This window comes from Astatotilapia calliptera, chromosome 20, assembly GCF_964374335.1.
Source record: "Astatotilapia calliptera chromosome 20, fAstCal68.1, whole genome shotgun sequence".
Classification (NCBI taxonomy): domain Eukaryota; kingdom Metazoa; phylum Chordata; class Actinopteri; order Cichliformes; family Cichlidae; genus Astatotilapia; species Astatotilapia calliptera.
This window is the reverse complement of record NC_137441.1, coordinates 30,049,995-30,063,697: the sequence shown is the minus strand read 5'-3', so window position 1 is coordinate 30,063,697 and position 13,703 is coordinate 30,049,995. Positions and strand designations below refer to the sequence as shown.

Sequence of the window (13,703 nt, the reverse complement as noted above, 5' to 3'; positions counted from 1 at the left end):
CAACCATTTTTTTTGCAGCCGTTTTCTGATGACAACCAGGATGAACAGAATGATTTCCTAACACCTCCGTCAAAATCTGAGGCTCGCAGCATTGTTGAGTCCACATTAGAAAACATGGAAGCCTCAACTTTTCCTACTGTTGAGGCAGAGAAAGATCAGACAGGCAGTGGGCTGGAGCACGATGTGAAAGAAGAAAGCCAGACAGATGGCGTGATGGACACTTGTGCTGGCAGCTCAGACAACAACTGTCCTGAAATCAGTGAAAACGACCTCAAGAGGAAGTCCATCTTCAACTTCCTTCAGCCTCCTGCAAAGACTCTAAAGATGTCAGAGTTCGACGTGTACCTGTCTGAACCGCTGTGGGAAAGCAACTCTACTCTTCAGTACTGGAAATGTGCTTCTCGATTCCCGAAGCTCCAAGGCCTCGCCAAGAAGCTGCTGGCGGTGCCCGCCACATCTGGAGGTTTTGACCGTTTCAGTCCGATGGCTGCGTGCATTGTGAAAGCAAAAAGGAACCGCTTGCCACCTCACCCCACAGAGAGACTGCTACTATACAAAAACTCTGTAAAAGTGAAGACTGTTAAAAAGCCCAGTCGGGCTGCTAAACACTGATGGATAACAGCTGAGTGTGGCAGAGGTTTCACAGCATTAAACAGAAACTCTGCCTCTACTTTTAAAAACTGTGCCATACGCTAAGAAGGAGGGTGAACTGCTAATACCTCTTATATTGTAGCAAATGAATCAGCTGACTCTTTCTTCCTAGAACGCATTTGCTGGTCTGCATTAAAAAAACAAAACAACAAGTCCTGTGTTACAGCTGGTTTCATCAGTTTGTTAAAGGGACGCATTCTGGTCAATGATCCTCACAGCTTCATCCTCACAGAGCCCATTTAATAATGGGCTCTGCAGAGGAGCTAAAGAAGAGTCCAGCATGTTGCTCTGACTGTGTAACTCCTAAAGGTACAGTAACGGCAACATTGCCTAGTGACTGATCAGGCCAGTAACATTTCTGTTTCTCATATAAACCATCTCAGTGACTTCAGCAGAGATATTTTGTTAGTCAGGGTAAATACAAGGATTAGCTAGGATTAGCTCAATGTCTGACTGCGAGTGACTGAGAATGTGTTTACTTTAAAAAATGAAATATGTATTTGGCCACAGTAACTAAAGGTTCGCTAACTAAAAACTAACTAAAATGTAGCTTTAAAAATAGCTGAGAACAGCCTATTTTAATAACCTCACTCCACTTCCTGCCACTGTACAAAAATGAAGCCAAAATTCCCTTTTCATGGGGACTGCCATCACTTTGTATTTTTGAAGCCAGTGTGTGCGTAGTAGTGAATAAAAGCAGATCAAAAGTACTCAAATACAACCACTTGTACACATCAAAAGAAAAATTCAGTTCACATCAATTTTATTTGTGCCAATTTTAAAACTTTAGGGTAACATCCCTACAATAACGCAGAGATTGTAGGGATGTTAACTTGCAATATTATATAATATTGCAAGTTAACATCCCTACAATAATGCAGAGAAAACCCAACAATCCGAAGATCCCCTATGAGCAAGCACTTGGCGACAGTGGGAAGGAAAAACTCCCTTTTAATAGGAAGAAACCTTCAGTAGAACCAGGCTCAGTGAGGGGCGGCCATCTACCTCGACCGGTTGGGGGTGATGAAGCGACATAGATGAAATGCATGTCACTTCCTCACACATGCAGAGATGTCCTTATTGTCTTACATTTATGATGTTATAGCAAATACAGCCTCTCCTGGGTTACGGATGTAATATACCCTCAGGATGGGCGGGTATTAAATTTTTTTCTGATATTGTCTCTTTGTGATTTATTTTGACTTTGGAAACAAAGAAATAGATATTTTTTAACCAGCTTAAAAGCTGATTATTTCTTTGGGGTCAGTGTGAGAACTGGTAGGAGGATTTTTTAGATGTGGTTGGGTTTGGCTGAAGGCCGGCGCTTGAGTAGTTTTGCACCAGGATTGTATACTCTACGTAGAGTTGACTGGGAAGTAAGTTCAGGTGAATGGGGATGAAACATTTCTTCTTCTGCCTTGGGAGTAACAGTGGACTTGAGGTTGAGTGAGCTCCTAGACTCAGACTGCTTCTTTGAGTTGTCTACAGTTTTAGACCGGGCCCTAGTGGAAATAGGAGGTAGCAGGCCATGCACTGCTTTTAGCTTACTGTCATATGTGGTAAGCTTGTTACCCTTTTTACCCTTAAGGTCTCTAATTTCTTTCTGTTGTTCTTTCAGCTCATTGTCGCCTTTGGATGGAAAGTATTCCACATTACTCAGGTCAAATCTCACCTTTTTCCGGGCTATTTGTTCATCCCCATCCTTTCTTTGCTGCTCTGGGGAGGCTTTTTTCTCGACTTGCACAGTGCGGCCGAGCGTGTCATAAAGTCCCTTCAGCTGTTGCAGCAGATCGTCATTTTCTTTTTTCTGTACTGCATTCTTTTGTCGTTGAATGCCAATGTCAGTTTCCAGTTCTTCTATTACTTGCTCAAGCTTAAATACTGTGTGTTTGGACTTTGTCAGAGCTTTCTCAACCTCTTCTTTGTCCTCCACAGTTTGCGTCAACTTTGACTTCACTGTGAAGAGGTTGTCATTTGCAGAGCTAAGCTGTTTCTCGTGTTCTTTCTTTTGTTCTGCCTGCTGCAGTTTGATAATGTCCAGCTCAGTCTTTACAGCATTATAGCTGGTCTTAGCATTGGCAAGGTCTACGTTTGTCTCTTGGAGTTCTTGAGCCTTTTCTTTGATTTTATTCTGAAGTGTCTTTATAGTGTCTCTAGCTGTATAGAGTTCGTTCTCAATGCAGAACTTTGTCTCAGAAAGGAGCACTTTATCAGACCTAAGATTTTCACGTCTCTTTATCTCCAGTTCCAGATCGTTTTCTGCTTTGCTAAGAGCAGTTTTCAGACGGGCTATGTTATTTTCTTGGGATGAAATTTTCTTCCCAGACTCCTGCGTCTCATTTTCAAATATAATTATTTGCTTAGTTTTAACCTCAAGGCAGTTTTCCAGACGGTCGATAGTAAAACGTTGCCTTGCCAGCTCCTTTATCTGACTTTCAGATTCCAGGACTTTAGCTTTTAACTCTTTCCTCAACGTTATGTTGTTACATTCCTTCTCCCTAAGACGTACTTTCAGTTCATCATTTTTCTTTGTCAGTTGGTTTTTCTCATCTATTGCCCAGCGCTTTCCCGCTTTATACTCCTCATTTTGTCTTTGACACTTTTTAAGTTCAGCCTGTAGTTTCTCTTTTTCTTCTTCCACACTTTTAACTTTCTGTTGACGGCAGTACACCTCCCCAGGTAGTGTAAGAAGCTCGTCTATCCTTCTTTCAAGGAAGTCATTACGATGAATGTACTTCTCATTGTTCTGAATCTCAGTCTGAAGCTGCTCATTTTGTTTCTGCAGTTCTTTAAGTGTTTCATTTTTTTCCTCAGTCGTCTTGCTTAGCTTCATCTTGAGTTCTTGTTTTTCCTGCTCATTTTTGATTTTAAGGACAACCAGAGATTCCACCTCCTTTTCTTTCTTGTCCCGCATCGTTTTTTCAGTGGCACACTTATTTTCAAGGTGTTTGATTGCCTTATGAAGAGCCCGAATTTTTGCCTCATATTTGTTTGTGAGATCTACATTCTGTGACTCTGCGGACCTTAGCTGGGATTTGGTTTCCAGCAAAACATTTTCCATTTTTTCCATCTTTTCATCTTTGGACTCCTCTTTCATCTTCGCAACCAGTTCCTGTTCTTCTTTCAAAGATGCCTCAAGACTTGAAATCTTACAATTCTTTTCATCGATTTCCTCAAGCTGAAGTTTTTCAGCTTGTTTGTAATTTTCTATCTCATATCTGAGCACCTGCATTTCTTTGGACTCCTCTTTCATCTTCGCAACCAGTTCCTGCTCTTCTTTCAAAGATGCCTCAAGACTTGAAATCTTACAATTCTTTTCATCGATTTCCTCCAACTGAAGCTTTTCAGCTTGTTTGTACTTTTCTATCTCATATCTGAGCACCTGCATTTCTTTGGACTCCTCTTTCATCTTTGCAACCAGTCCCTGCTCTTCTTTCAAAGATGCCTCAAGACTTGAAATCCTACAATTCTTTTCTTGGATTTCCTCAAGCTGAAGTTTTTCAGCTTGTTTGTAATTTTCTATCTCATTTCTGAGCATCTGCATATCAAAGTAGCTTAGGGAGCTCATTTTGAAATGAATGTATTTAGTTTAGTTTATACGACGTGTTATTCTGTGTTTGAAAAATGATCTACTCAATGAGACAGTGTTCGCAAGTGGAAACTGTTAGTTCAGAACTATAGCGATCTATGGGTTCAAGGTATGTACTCGAGGGATATTTATAGGCTCTGACTCCGCCCCCAGAACTGTCTTCAAAGGAGTTCAAGTGACGTTATCGTCGAACGTCGTGACATTCAAAGGACAGTCTATTATGATGTCATTTTGTACCAGAATGGGTTCAATTTGATATTGTGTCTTTGCAAGTTTGTTCAACTTGCATTGCGATTTCTTTTTTTAGCAGACTTTAGCGATCCTTCTACTTGGGCTGTCTTCAAGTTTAAGGTATCTGTCGTTTCCCACCGTATCCCGCCCCGATCGATCCATTTATGTACGAGCCCATCCGCCCCCGGATCCGTTCATCGGGGCTCATCGCTACTGTTGTAGTCACTTGTCCGGAGCTAACAACAGCTGTTGAGCTGACTATTAAGCTAACATTATGCCCGCTAGTGTTACGTGTCCTACAAGTCACACTTTTTCTGTGATAAACAGTTGAATTAAATTCTTACAGCGTATGAGAGGTTGGCAGCGTCAAAACATTAGCAATAGGTGACAATAACGAGTGCTGGAGGATTTATTTAGTTATTTATTTAGATCCATTTCTTCAGTATAAGAAGCCATACTATCAGAACACCGCAATACAGATACAACTAATAGGCTACTTATTCTGCAGAAAAACTTTCACCATTTGTGCTTAAGAGTATATGAATTTATATGACTACTGCTTATGTTGAAGATTAAGCTCAGTTTTAATATTTCATGTCATTCTATAATGATCATAGCGTATGCAGAGATGACACATATTTGTCCATTTTAATATTCAGCTGAGCATGAATGGAATGTCAGAGTGGTGTCTGACAGTATATATGTATGTTATTATAATGAACACAGTGTATATATGTATGAATGTTTGATTCAAAGATAAGATTAGACATTTAAAATAAATGAATAACAAACAAAAATCTAGCAGGTTGAGCACTGTGTGAAGCAGGAAACATTCAAGCAGATGAAAAATATATTAAATGAAAATACTGAGCTTATCGTTGATCAGCTTGGATTGTGTAGATCACAAATCTTTTGGTCTGAATCTTTTTTTATTTAATTCTTATAATATCCATCGTGACTCTCTTTTTCATCAGTGGAACTCTGTCCCAGTCTGCTCCACCACCGGGAGATTCTCCGCTGTCCACGATGTCTTCACTGTGGATGCCATGTTTGTGTCTTATCTATCGTAGGTCCTGCAGGGAAATGGTGTGACTATGTCTCTCATCATACCGTCCCTCATTGGACTTGATAAAACCTTGGAGAATTGTGTCACCAACTACACCCACTTCTGCAAGGCCCTGCGCACAGGCCTCTACACACACTTCCAGCCAGTGATTCACCAGAAGGACATGATACTAGCTGCTGTGCTGGATCCTAGGATCAAACTGCAGGTACCAAATTAGGCCAGAAGCATAGTGGACTTCTGTAGATTTATATTTAATTGAATATGCGTGTTGAGTAGATAAAGGAAAAAAATGTGTGTACATTTAAAACAACCATTTTTTTTGCAGCCGTTTTCTGATGACAACCAGGATGAACAGAATGATTTCCTAACACCTCCGTCAAAATCTGAGGCTCGCAGCATTGTTGAGTCCACATTAGAAAACATGGAAGCCTCAACTTTTCCTACTGTTGAGGCAGAGAAAGATCAGACAGGCAGTGGGCTGGAGCACGATGTGAAAGAAGAAAGCCAGACAGATGGCGTGATGGACACTTGTGCTGGCAGCTCAAACAACAACTGTCCTGAAATCAGTGAAAACGACCTCAAGAGGAAGTCCATCTTCAACTTCCTTCAGCCTCCTGCAAAGACTCTAAAGATGTCAGAGTTCGACGTGTACCTGTCTGAACCGCTGTGGGAAAGCAACTCTACTCTTCAGTACTGGAAATGTGCTTCTCGATTCCCGAAGCTCCAAGGCCTCGCCAAGAAGCTGCTGGCGGTGCCCGCCACATCTGGAGGTTTTGACCGTTTCAGTCCGATGGCTGCGTGCATTGTGAAAGCAAAAAGGAACCGCTTGCCACCTCACCCCACAGAGAGACTGCTACTATACAAAAACTCTGTAAAAGTGAAGACTGTTAAAAAGCCCAGTCGGGCTGCTAAACACTGATGGATAACAGCTGAGTGTGGCAGAGCTTGCACAGCATTAAACAGAAACTCTGCCTCTACTTTTAAAAACTGTGCCATACGCTAAGAAGGAGGGTGAACTGCTAATACCTCTTATATTGTAGCAAATGAATCAGCTGACTCTTTCTTCCTAGAACGCATTTGCTGGTCTGCATTAAAAAAACAAAACAACAAGTCCTGTGTTACAGCTGGTTTCATCAGTTTGTTAAAGGGACGCATTCTGGTCAATGATCCTCACAGCTTCATCCTCACAGAGCCCATTTAATAATGGGCTCTGCAGAGGAGCTAAAGAAGAGTCCAGCATGTTGCTCTGACTGTGTAACTCCTAAAGGTACAGTAACGGCAACATTGCCTAGTGACTGATCAGGCCAGTAACATTTCTGTTTCTCATATAAACCATCTCAGTGACTTCAGCAGAGATATTTTGTTAGTCAGGGTAAATACAAGGATTAGCTAGGATTAGCTCAATGTCTGACTGCGAGTGACTGAGAATGTGTTTACTTTAAAAAATGAAATATGTATTTGGCCACAGTAACTAAAGGTTCGCTAACTAAAAACTAACTAAAATGTAGCTTTAAAAATAGCTGAGAACAGCCTATTTTAATAACCTCACTCCACTTCCTGCCACTGTACAAAAATGAAGCCAAAATTCCCTTTTCATGGGGACTGCCATCACTTTGTATTTTTGAAGCCAGTGTGTGCGTAGTAGTGAATAAAAGCAGATCAAAAGTACTCAAATACAACCACTTGTACACATCAAAAGAAAAATTCAGTTCACATCAATTTTATTTGTGCCAATTTTAAAACTTTAGGGTAACATCCCTACAATAACGCAGAGATTGTAGGGATGTTAACTTGCAATATTATATAATATTGCAAGTTAACATCCCTACAATAATGCAGAGAAAACCCAACAATCCGAAGATCCCCTATGAGCAAGCACTTGGCGACAGTGGGAAGGAAAAACTCCCTTTTAATAGGAAGAAACCTTCAGTAGAACCAGGCTCAGTGAGGGGCGGCCATCTACCTCGACCGGTTGGGGGTGATGAAGCGACATAGATGAAATGCATGTCACTTCCTCACACATGCAGAGATGTCCTTATTGTCTTACATTTATGATGTTATAGCAAATACAGCCTCTCCTGGGTTACGGATGTAATATACCCTCAGGATGGGCGGGTATTAAATTTTTTTCTGATATTGTCTCTTTGTGATTTATTTTGACTTTGGAAACAAAGAAATAGATATTTTTTAACCAGCTTAAAAGCTGATTATTTCTTTGGGGTCAGTGTGAGAACTGGTAGGAGGATTTTTTAGATGTGGTTGGGTTTGGCTGAAGGCCGGCGCTTGAGTAGTTTTGCACCAGGATTGTATACTCTACGTAGAGTTGACTGGGAAATAAGTTCAGGTGAATGGGGATGAAACATTTCTTCTTCTGCCTTGGGAGTAACAGTGGACTTGAGGTTGAGTGAGCTCCTAGACTCAGACTGCTTCTTTGAGTTGTCTACAGTTTTAGACCGGGCCCTAGTGGAAATAGGAGGTAGCAGGCCATGCACTGCTTTTAGCTTACTGTCATATGTGGTAAGCTTGTTACCCTTTTTACCCTTAAGGTCTCTAATTTCTTTCTGTTGTTCTTTCAGCTCATTGTCGCCTTTGGATGGAAAGTATTCCACATTACTCAGGTCAAATCTCACCTTTTTCCGGGCTATTTGTTCATCCCCATCCTTTCTTTGCTGCTCTGGGGAGGCTTTTTTCTCGACTTGCACAGTGCGGCCGAGCGTGTCATAAAGTCCCTTCAGCTGTTGCAGCAGATCGTCATTTTCTTTTTTCTGTACTGCATTCTTTTGTCGTTGAATGCCAATGTCAGTTTCCAGTTCTTCTATTACTTGCTCAAGCTTAAATACTGTGTGTTTGGACTTTGTCAGAGCTTTCTCAACCTCTTCTTTGTCCTCCACAGTTTGCGTCAACTTTGACTTCACTGTGAAGAGGTTGTCATTTGCAGAGCTAAGCTGTTTCTCGTGTTCTTTCTTTTGTTCTGCCTGCTGCAGTTTGATAATGTCCAGCTCAGTCTTTACAGCATTATAGCTGGTCTTAGCATTGGCAAGGTCTACGTTTGTCTCTTGGAGTTCTTGAGCCTTTTCTTTGATTTTATTCTGAAGTGTCTTTATAGTGTCTCTAGCTGTATAGAGTTCGTTCTCAATGCAGAACTTTGTCTCAGAAAGGAGCACTTTATCAGACCTAAGATTTTCACGTCTCTTTATCTCCAGTTCCAGATCGTTTTCTGCTTTGCTAAGAGCAGTTTTCAGACGGGCTATGTTATTTTCTTGGGATGAAATTTTCTTCCCAGACTCCTGCGTCTCATTTTCAAATATAATTATTTGCTTAGTTTTAACCTCAAGGCAGTTTTCCAGACGGTCGATAGTAAAACGTTGCCTTGCCAGCTCCTTTATCTGACTTTCAGATTCCAGGACTTTAGCTTTTAACTCTTTCCTCAACGTTATGTTGTTACATTCCTTCTCCCTAAGACGTACTTTCAGTTCATCATTTTTCTTTGTCAGTTGGTTTTTCTCATCTATTGCCCAGCGCTTTCCCGCTTTATACTCCTCATTTTGTCTTTGACACTTTTTAAGTTCAGCCTGTAGTTTCTCTTTTTCTTCTTCCACACTTTTAACTTTCTGTTGACGGCAGTACACCTCCCCAGGTAGTGTAAGAAGCTCGTCTATCCTTCTTTCAAGGAAGTCATTACGATGAATGTACTTCTCATTGTTCTGAATCTCAGTCTGAAGCTGCTCATTTTGTTTCTGCAGTTCTTTAAGTGTTTCATTTTTTTCCTCAGTCGTCTTGCTTAGCTTCATCTTGAGTTCTTGTTTTTCCTGCTCATTTTTGATTTTAAGGACAACCAGAGATTCCACCTCCTTTTCTTTCTTGTCCCGCATCGTTTTTTCAGTGGCACACTTATTTTCAAGGTGTTTGATTGCCTTATGAAGAGCCCGAATTTTTGCCTCATATTTGTTTGTGAGATCTACATTCTGTGACTCTGCGGACCTTAGCTGGGATTTGGTTTCCAGCAAAACATTTTCCATTTTTTCCATCTTTTCATCTTTGGATTCCTCTGTCATCTTCGCAACCAGTTCCTGTTCTTCTTTCAAAGATGCCTCAAGACTTGAAATCTTACAATTCTTTTCATCGATTTCCTCAAGCTGACGTTTTTCAGCTTGTTTGTAATTTTCTATCTCATATCTGAGCACCTGCATTTCTTTGGACTCCTCTTTCATCTTCACAACCAGTTCCTGCTCTTCTTTCAAAGATGCCTCAAGACTTGAAATCTTAGAATTCTTTTCATCGATTTCCTCCAACTGAAGCTTTTCAGCTTGTTTGTACTTTTCTATCTCATATCTGAGCACCTGCATTTCTTTGGACTCCTCTTTCATCTTTGCAACCAGTCCCTGCTCTTCTTTCAAAGATGCCTCAAGACTTGAAATCCTACAATTCTTTTCTTGGATTTCCTCAAGCTGAAGTTTTTCAGCTTGTTTGTAATTTTCTATCTCATTTCTGAGCATCTGCATATCAAAGTAGCTTAGGGAGCTCATTTTGAAATGAATGTATTTAGTTTAGTTTATACGACGTGTTATTCTGTGTTTGAAAAATGATCTACTCAATGAGACAAAGTGTTCGCAAGTGGAAACTGTTAGTTCAGAACTATAGCGATCTATGGGTTCAAGGTATGTACTCGAGGGATATTTATAGGCTCTGACTCCGCCCCCAGAACTGTCTTCAAAGGAGTTCAAGTGACGTTATCGCCGAACGTCGTGACATTCAAAGGACAGTCTATTATGATGTCATTTTGTACCAGAATGGGTTCAATTTGATATTGTGTCTTTGCAAGTTTGTTCAACTTGCATTGCGATTTCTTTTTTTAGCAGACTTTAGCGATCCTTCTACTTGGGCTGTCTTCAAGTTTAAGGTATCTGTCGTTTCCCACCGTATCCCGCCCCGATCGATCCATTTATGTACGAGCCCATCCGCCCCCGGATCCGTTCATCGGGGCTCATCGCTACTGTTGTAGTCACTTGTCCGGAGCTAACAACAGCTGTTGAGCTGACTATTAAGCTAACATTATGCCCGCTAGTGTTACGTGTCCTACAAGTCACACTTTTTCTGTGATAAACAGTTGAATTAAATTCTTACAGCGTATGAGAGGTTGGCAGCGTCAAAACATTAGCAATAGGTGACAATAACGAGTGCTGGAGGATTTATTTAGTTATTTATTTAGATCCATTTCTTCAGTATAAGAAGCCATACTATCAGAACACCGCAATACAGATACAACTAATAGGCTACTTATTCTGCAGAAAAACTTTCACCATTTGTGCTTAAGAGTATATGAATTTATATGACTACTGCTTATGTTGAAGATTAAGCTCAGTTTTAATATTTCATGTCATTCTATAATGATCATAGCGTATGCAGAGATGACACATATTTGTCCATTTTAATATTCAGCTGAGCATGAATGGAATGTCAGAGTGGTGTCTGACAGTATATATGTATGTTATTATAATGAACACAGTGTATATATGTATGAATGTTTGATTCAAAGATAAGATTAGACATTTAAAATAAATGAATAACAAACAAAAATCTAGCAGGTTGAGCACTGTGTGAAGCAGGAAACATTCAAGCAGATGAAAAATATATTAAATGAAAATACTGAGCTTATCGTTGATCAGCTTGGATTGTGTAGATCACAAATCTTTTGGTCTGAATCTTTTTTTATTTAATTTTTATAATATCCATCGTGACTCTCTTTTTCATCAGTGGAACTCTGTCCCAGTCTGCTCCACCACCGGGAGATTCTCCGCTGTCCACGATGTCTTCACTGTGGATGCCATGTTTGTGTCTTATCTATCGTAGGTCCTGCAGGGAAATGGTGTGACTATGTCTCTCATCATACCGTCCCTCATTGGACTTGATAAAACCTTGGAGAATTGTGTCACCAACTACACCCACTTCTGCAAGGCCCTGCGCACAGGCCTCTACACACACTTCCAGCCAGTGATTCACCAGAAGGACATGATACTAGCTGCTGTGCTGGATCCTAGGATCAAACTGCAGGTACCAAATTAGGCCAGAAGCATAGTGGACTTCTGTAGATTTATATTTAATTGAATATGCATGTTGAGTAGATATAGGAAAAAAATGTGTGTACATTTAAAACAACCATTTTTTTTGCAGCCGTTTTCTGATGACAACCAGGATGAACAGAATGATTTCCTAACACCTCCGTCAAAATCTGAGGCTCGCAGCATTGTTGAGTCCACATTAGAAAACATGGAAGCCTCAACTTTTCCTACTGTTGAGGCAGAGAAAGATCAGACAGGCAGTGGGCTGGAGCACGATGTGAAAGAAGAAAGCCAGACAGATGGCGTGATGGACACTTGTGCTGGCAGCTCAGACAACAACTGTCCTGAAATCAGTGAAAACGACCTCAAGAGGAAGTCCATCTTCAACTTCCTTCAGCCTCCTGCAAAGACTCTAAAGATGTCAGAGTTCGACGTGTACCTGTCTGAACCGCTGTGGGAAAGCAGTACTGGAAATGTGCTTCTCGATTCCCGAAGCTCCAAGGCCTCGCCAAGAAGCTGCTGGCGGTGCCCGCCACATCTGGAGGTTTTGACCGTTTCAGTCCGATGGCTGCGTGCATTGTGAAAGCAAAAAGGAACCGCTTGCCACCTCACCCCACAGAGAGACTGCTACTATACAAAAACTCTGTAAAAGTGAAGACTGTTAAAAAGCCCAGTCGGGCTGCTAAACACTGATGGATAACAGCTGAGTGTGGCAGAGGTTTCACAGCATTAAACAGAAACTCTGCCTCTACTTTTAAAAACTGTGCCATACGCTAAGAAGGAGGGTGAACTGCTAATACCTCTTATATTGTAGCAAATGAATCAGCTGACTCTTTCTTCCTAGAACGCATTTGCTGGTCTGCATTAAAAAAACAAAACAACAAGTCCTGTGTTACAGCTGGTTTCATCAGTTTGTTAAAGGGACGCATTCTGGTCAATGATCCTCACAGCTTCATCCTCACAGAGCCCATTTAATAATGGGCTCTGCAGAGGAGCTAAAGAAGAGTCCAGCATGTTGCTCTGACTGTGTAACTCCTAAAGGTACAGTAACGGCAACATTGCCTAGTGACTGATCAGGCCAGTAACATTTCTGTTTCTCATATAAACCATCTCAGTGACTTCAGCAGAGATATTTTGTTAGTCAGGGTAAATACAAGGATTAGCTAGGATTAGCTCAATGTCTGACTGCGAGTGACTGAGAATGTGTTTACTTTAAAAAATGAAATATGTATTTGGCCACAGTAACTAAAGGTTCGCTAACTAAAAACTAACTAAAATGTAGCTTTAAAAATAGCTGAGAACAGCCTATTTTAATAACCTCACTCCACTTCCTGCCACTGTACAAAAATGAAGCCAAAATTCCCTTTTCATGGGGACTGCCATCACTTTGTATTTTTGAAGCCAGTGTGTGCGTAGTAGTGAATAAAAGCAGATCAAAAGTACTCAAATACAACCACTTGTACACATCAAAAGAAAAATTCAGTTCACATCAATTTTATTTGTGCCAATTTTAAAACTTTAGGGTAACATCCCTACAATAACGCAGAGATTGTAGGGATGTTAACTTGCAATATTATATAATATTGCAAGTTAACATCCCTACAATAATGCAGAGAAAACCCAACAATCCGAAGATCCCCTATGAGCAAGCACTTGGCGACAGTGGGAAGGAAAAACTCCCTTTTAATAGGAAGAAACCTTCAGTAGAACCAGGCTCGGTGAGGGGCGGCCATCTACCTCGACCGGTTGGGGGTGATGAAGCGACATAGATGAAATGCATGTCACTTCCTCACACATGCAGAGATGTCCTTATTGTCTTACATTTATGATGTTATAGCAAATACAGCCGCTCCTGGGTTACGGATGTAATATACCCTCAGGATGGGCGGGTATTAAATTTTTTTCTGATATTGTCTCTTTGTGATTTATTTTGACTTTGGAAACAAAGAAATAGATATTTTTTAACCAGCTTAAAAGCTGATTATTTCTTTGGGGTCAGTGTGAGAACTGGTAGGAGGATTTTTTAGATGTGGTTGGGTTTGGCTGAAGGCCGGCGCTTGAGTAGTTTTGCACCAGGATTGTATACTCTACGTAGAGTTGACTGGGA

General features: G+C 40.8%; 1 protein-coding gene across 1 annotated transcript; it reads right to left on the bottom strand.

Moving 5' to 3' along the window:
- Positions 1-394: 394 nt before the first annotated feature.
- Positions 395-3,718, bottom strand: LOC145423173 (uncharacterized). The gene has a single exon (XM_080295360.1). The coding sequence runs from the start codon at positions 3,710-3,712 to the stop codon at positions 1,943-1,945; it is 1,770 nt and encodes a 589-aa protein (XP_080151486.1). The 5' UTR covers positions 3,713-3,718; the 3' UTR covers positions 395-1,942.
- Between the last annotated feature and the right edge of the window lie 9,985 nt (positions 3,719-13,703).

What these genes read in the sequence shown, in the direction of transcription:
- LOC145423173 (XM_080295360.1), bottom strand. Translation starts at nt 3,712, where the DNA reads ATGGAAAATGTTTTGCTGGAAACCAAATCCCAGCTAAGGTCCGCAGAG.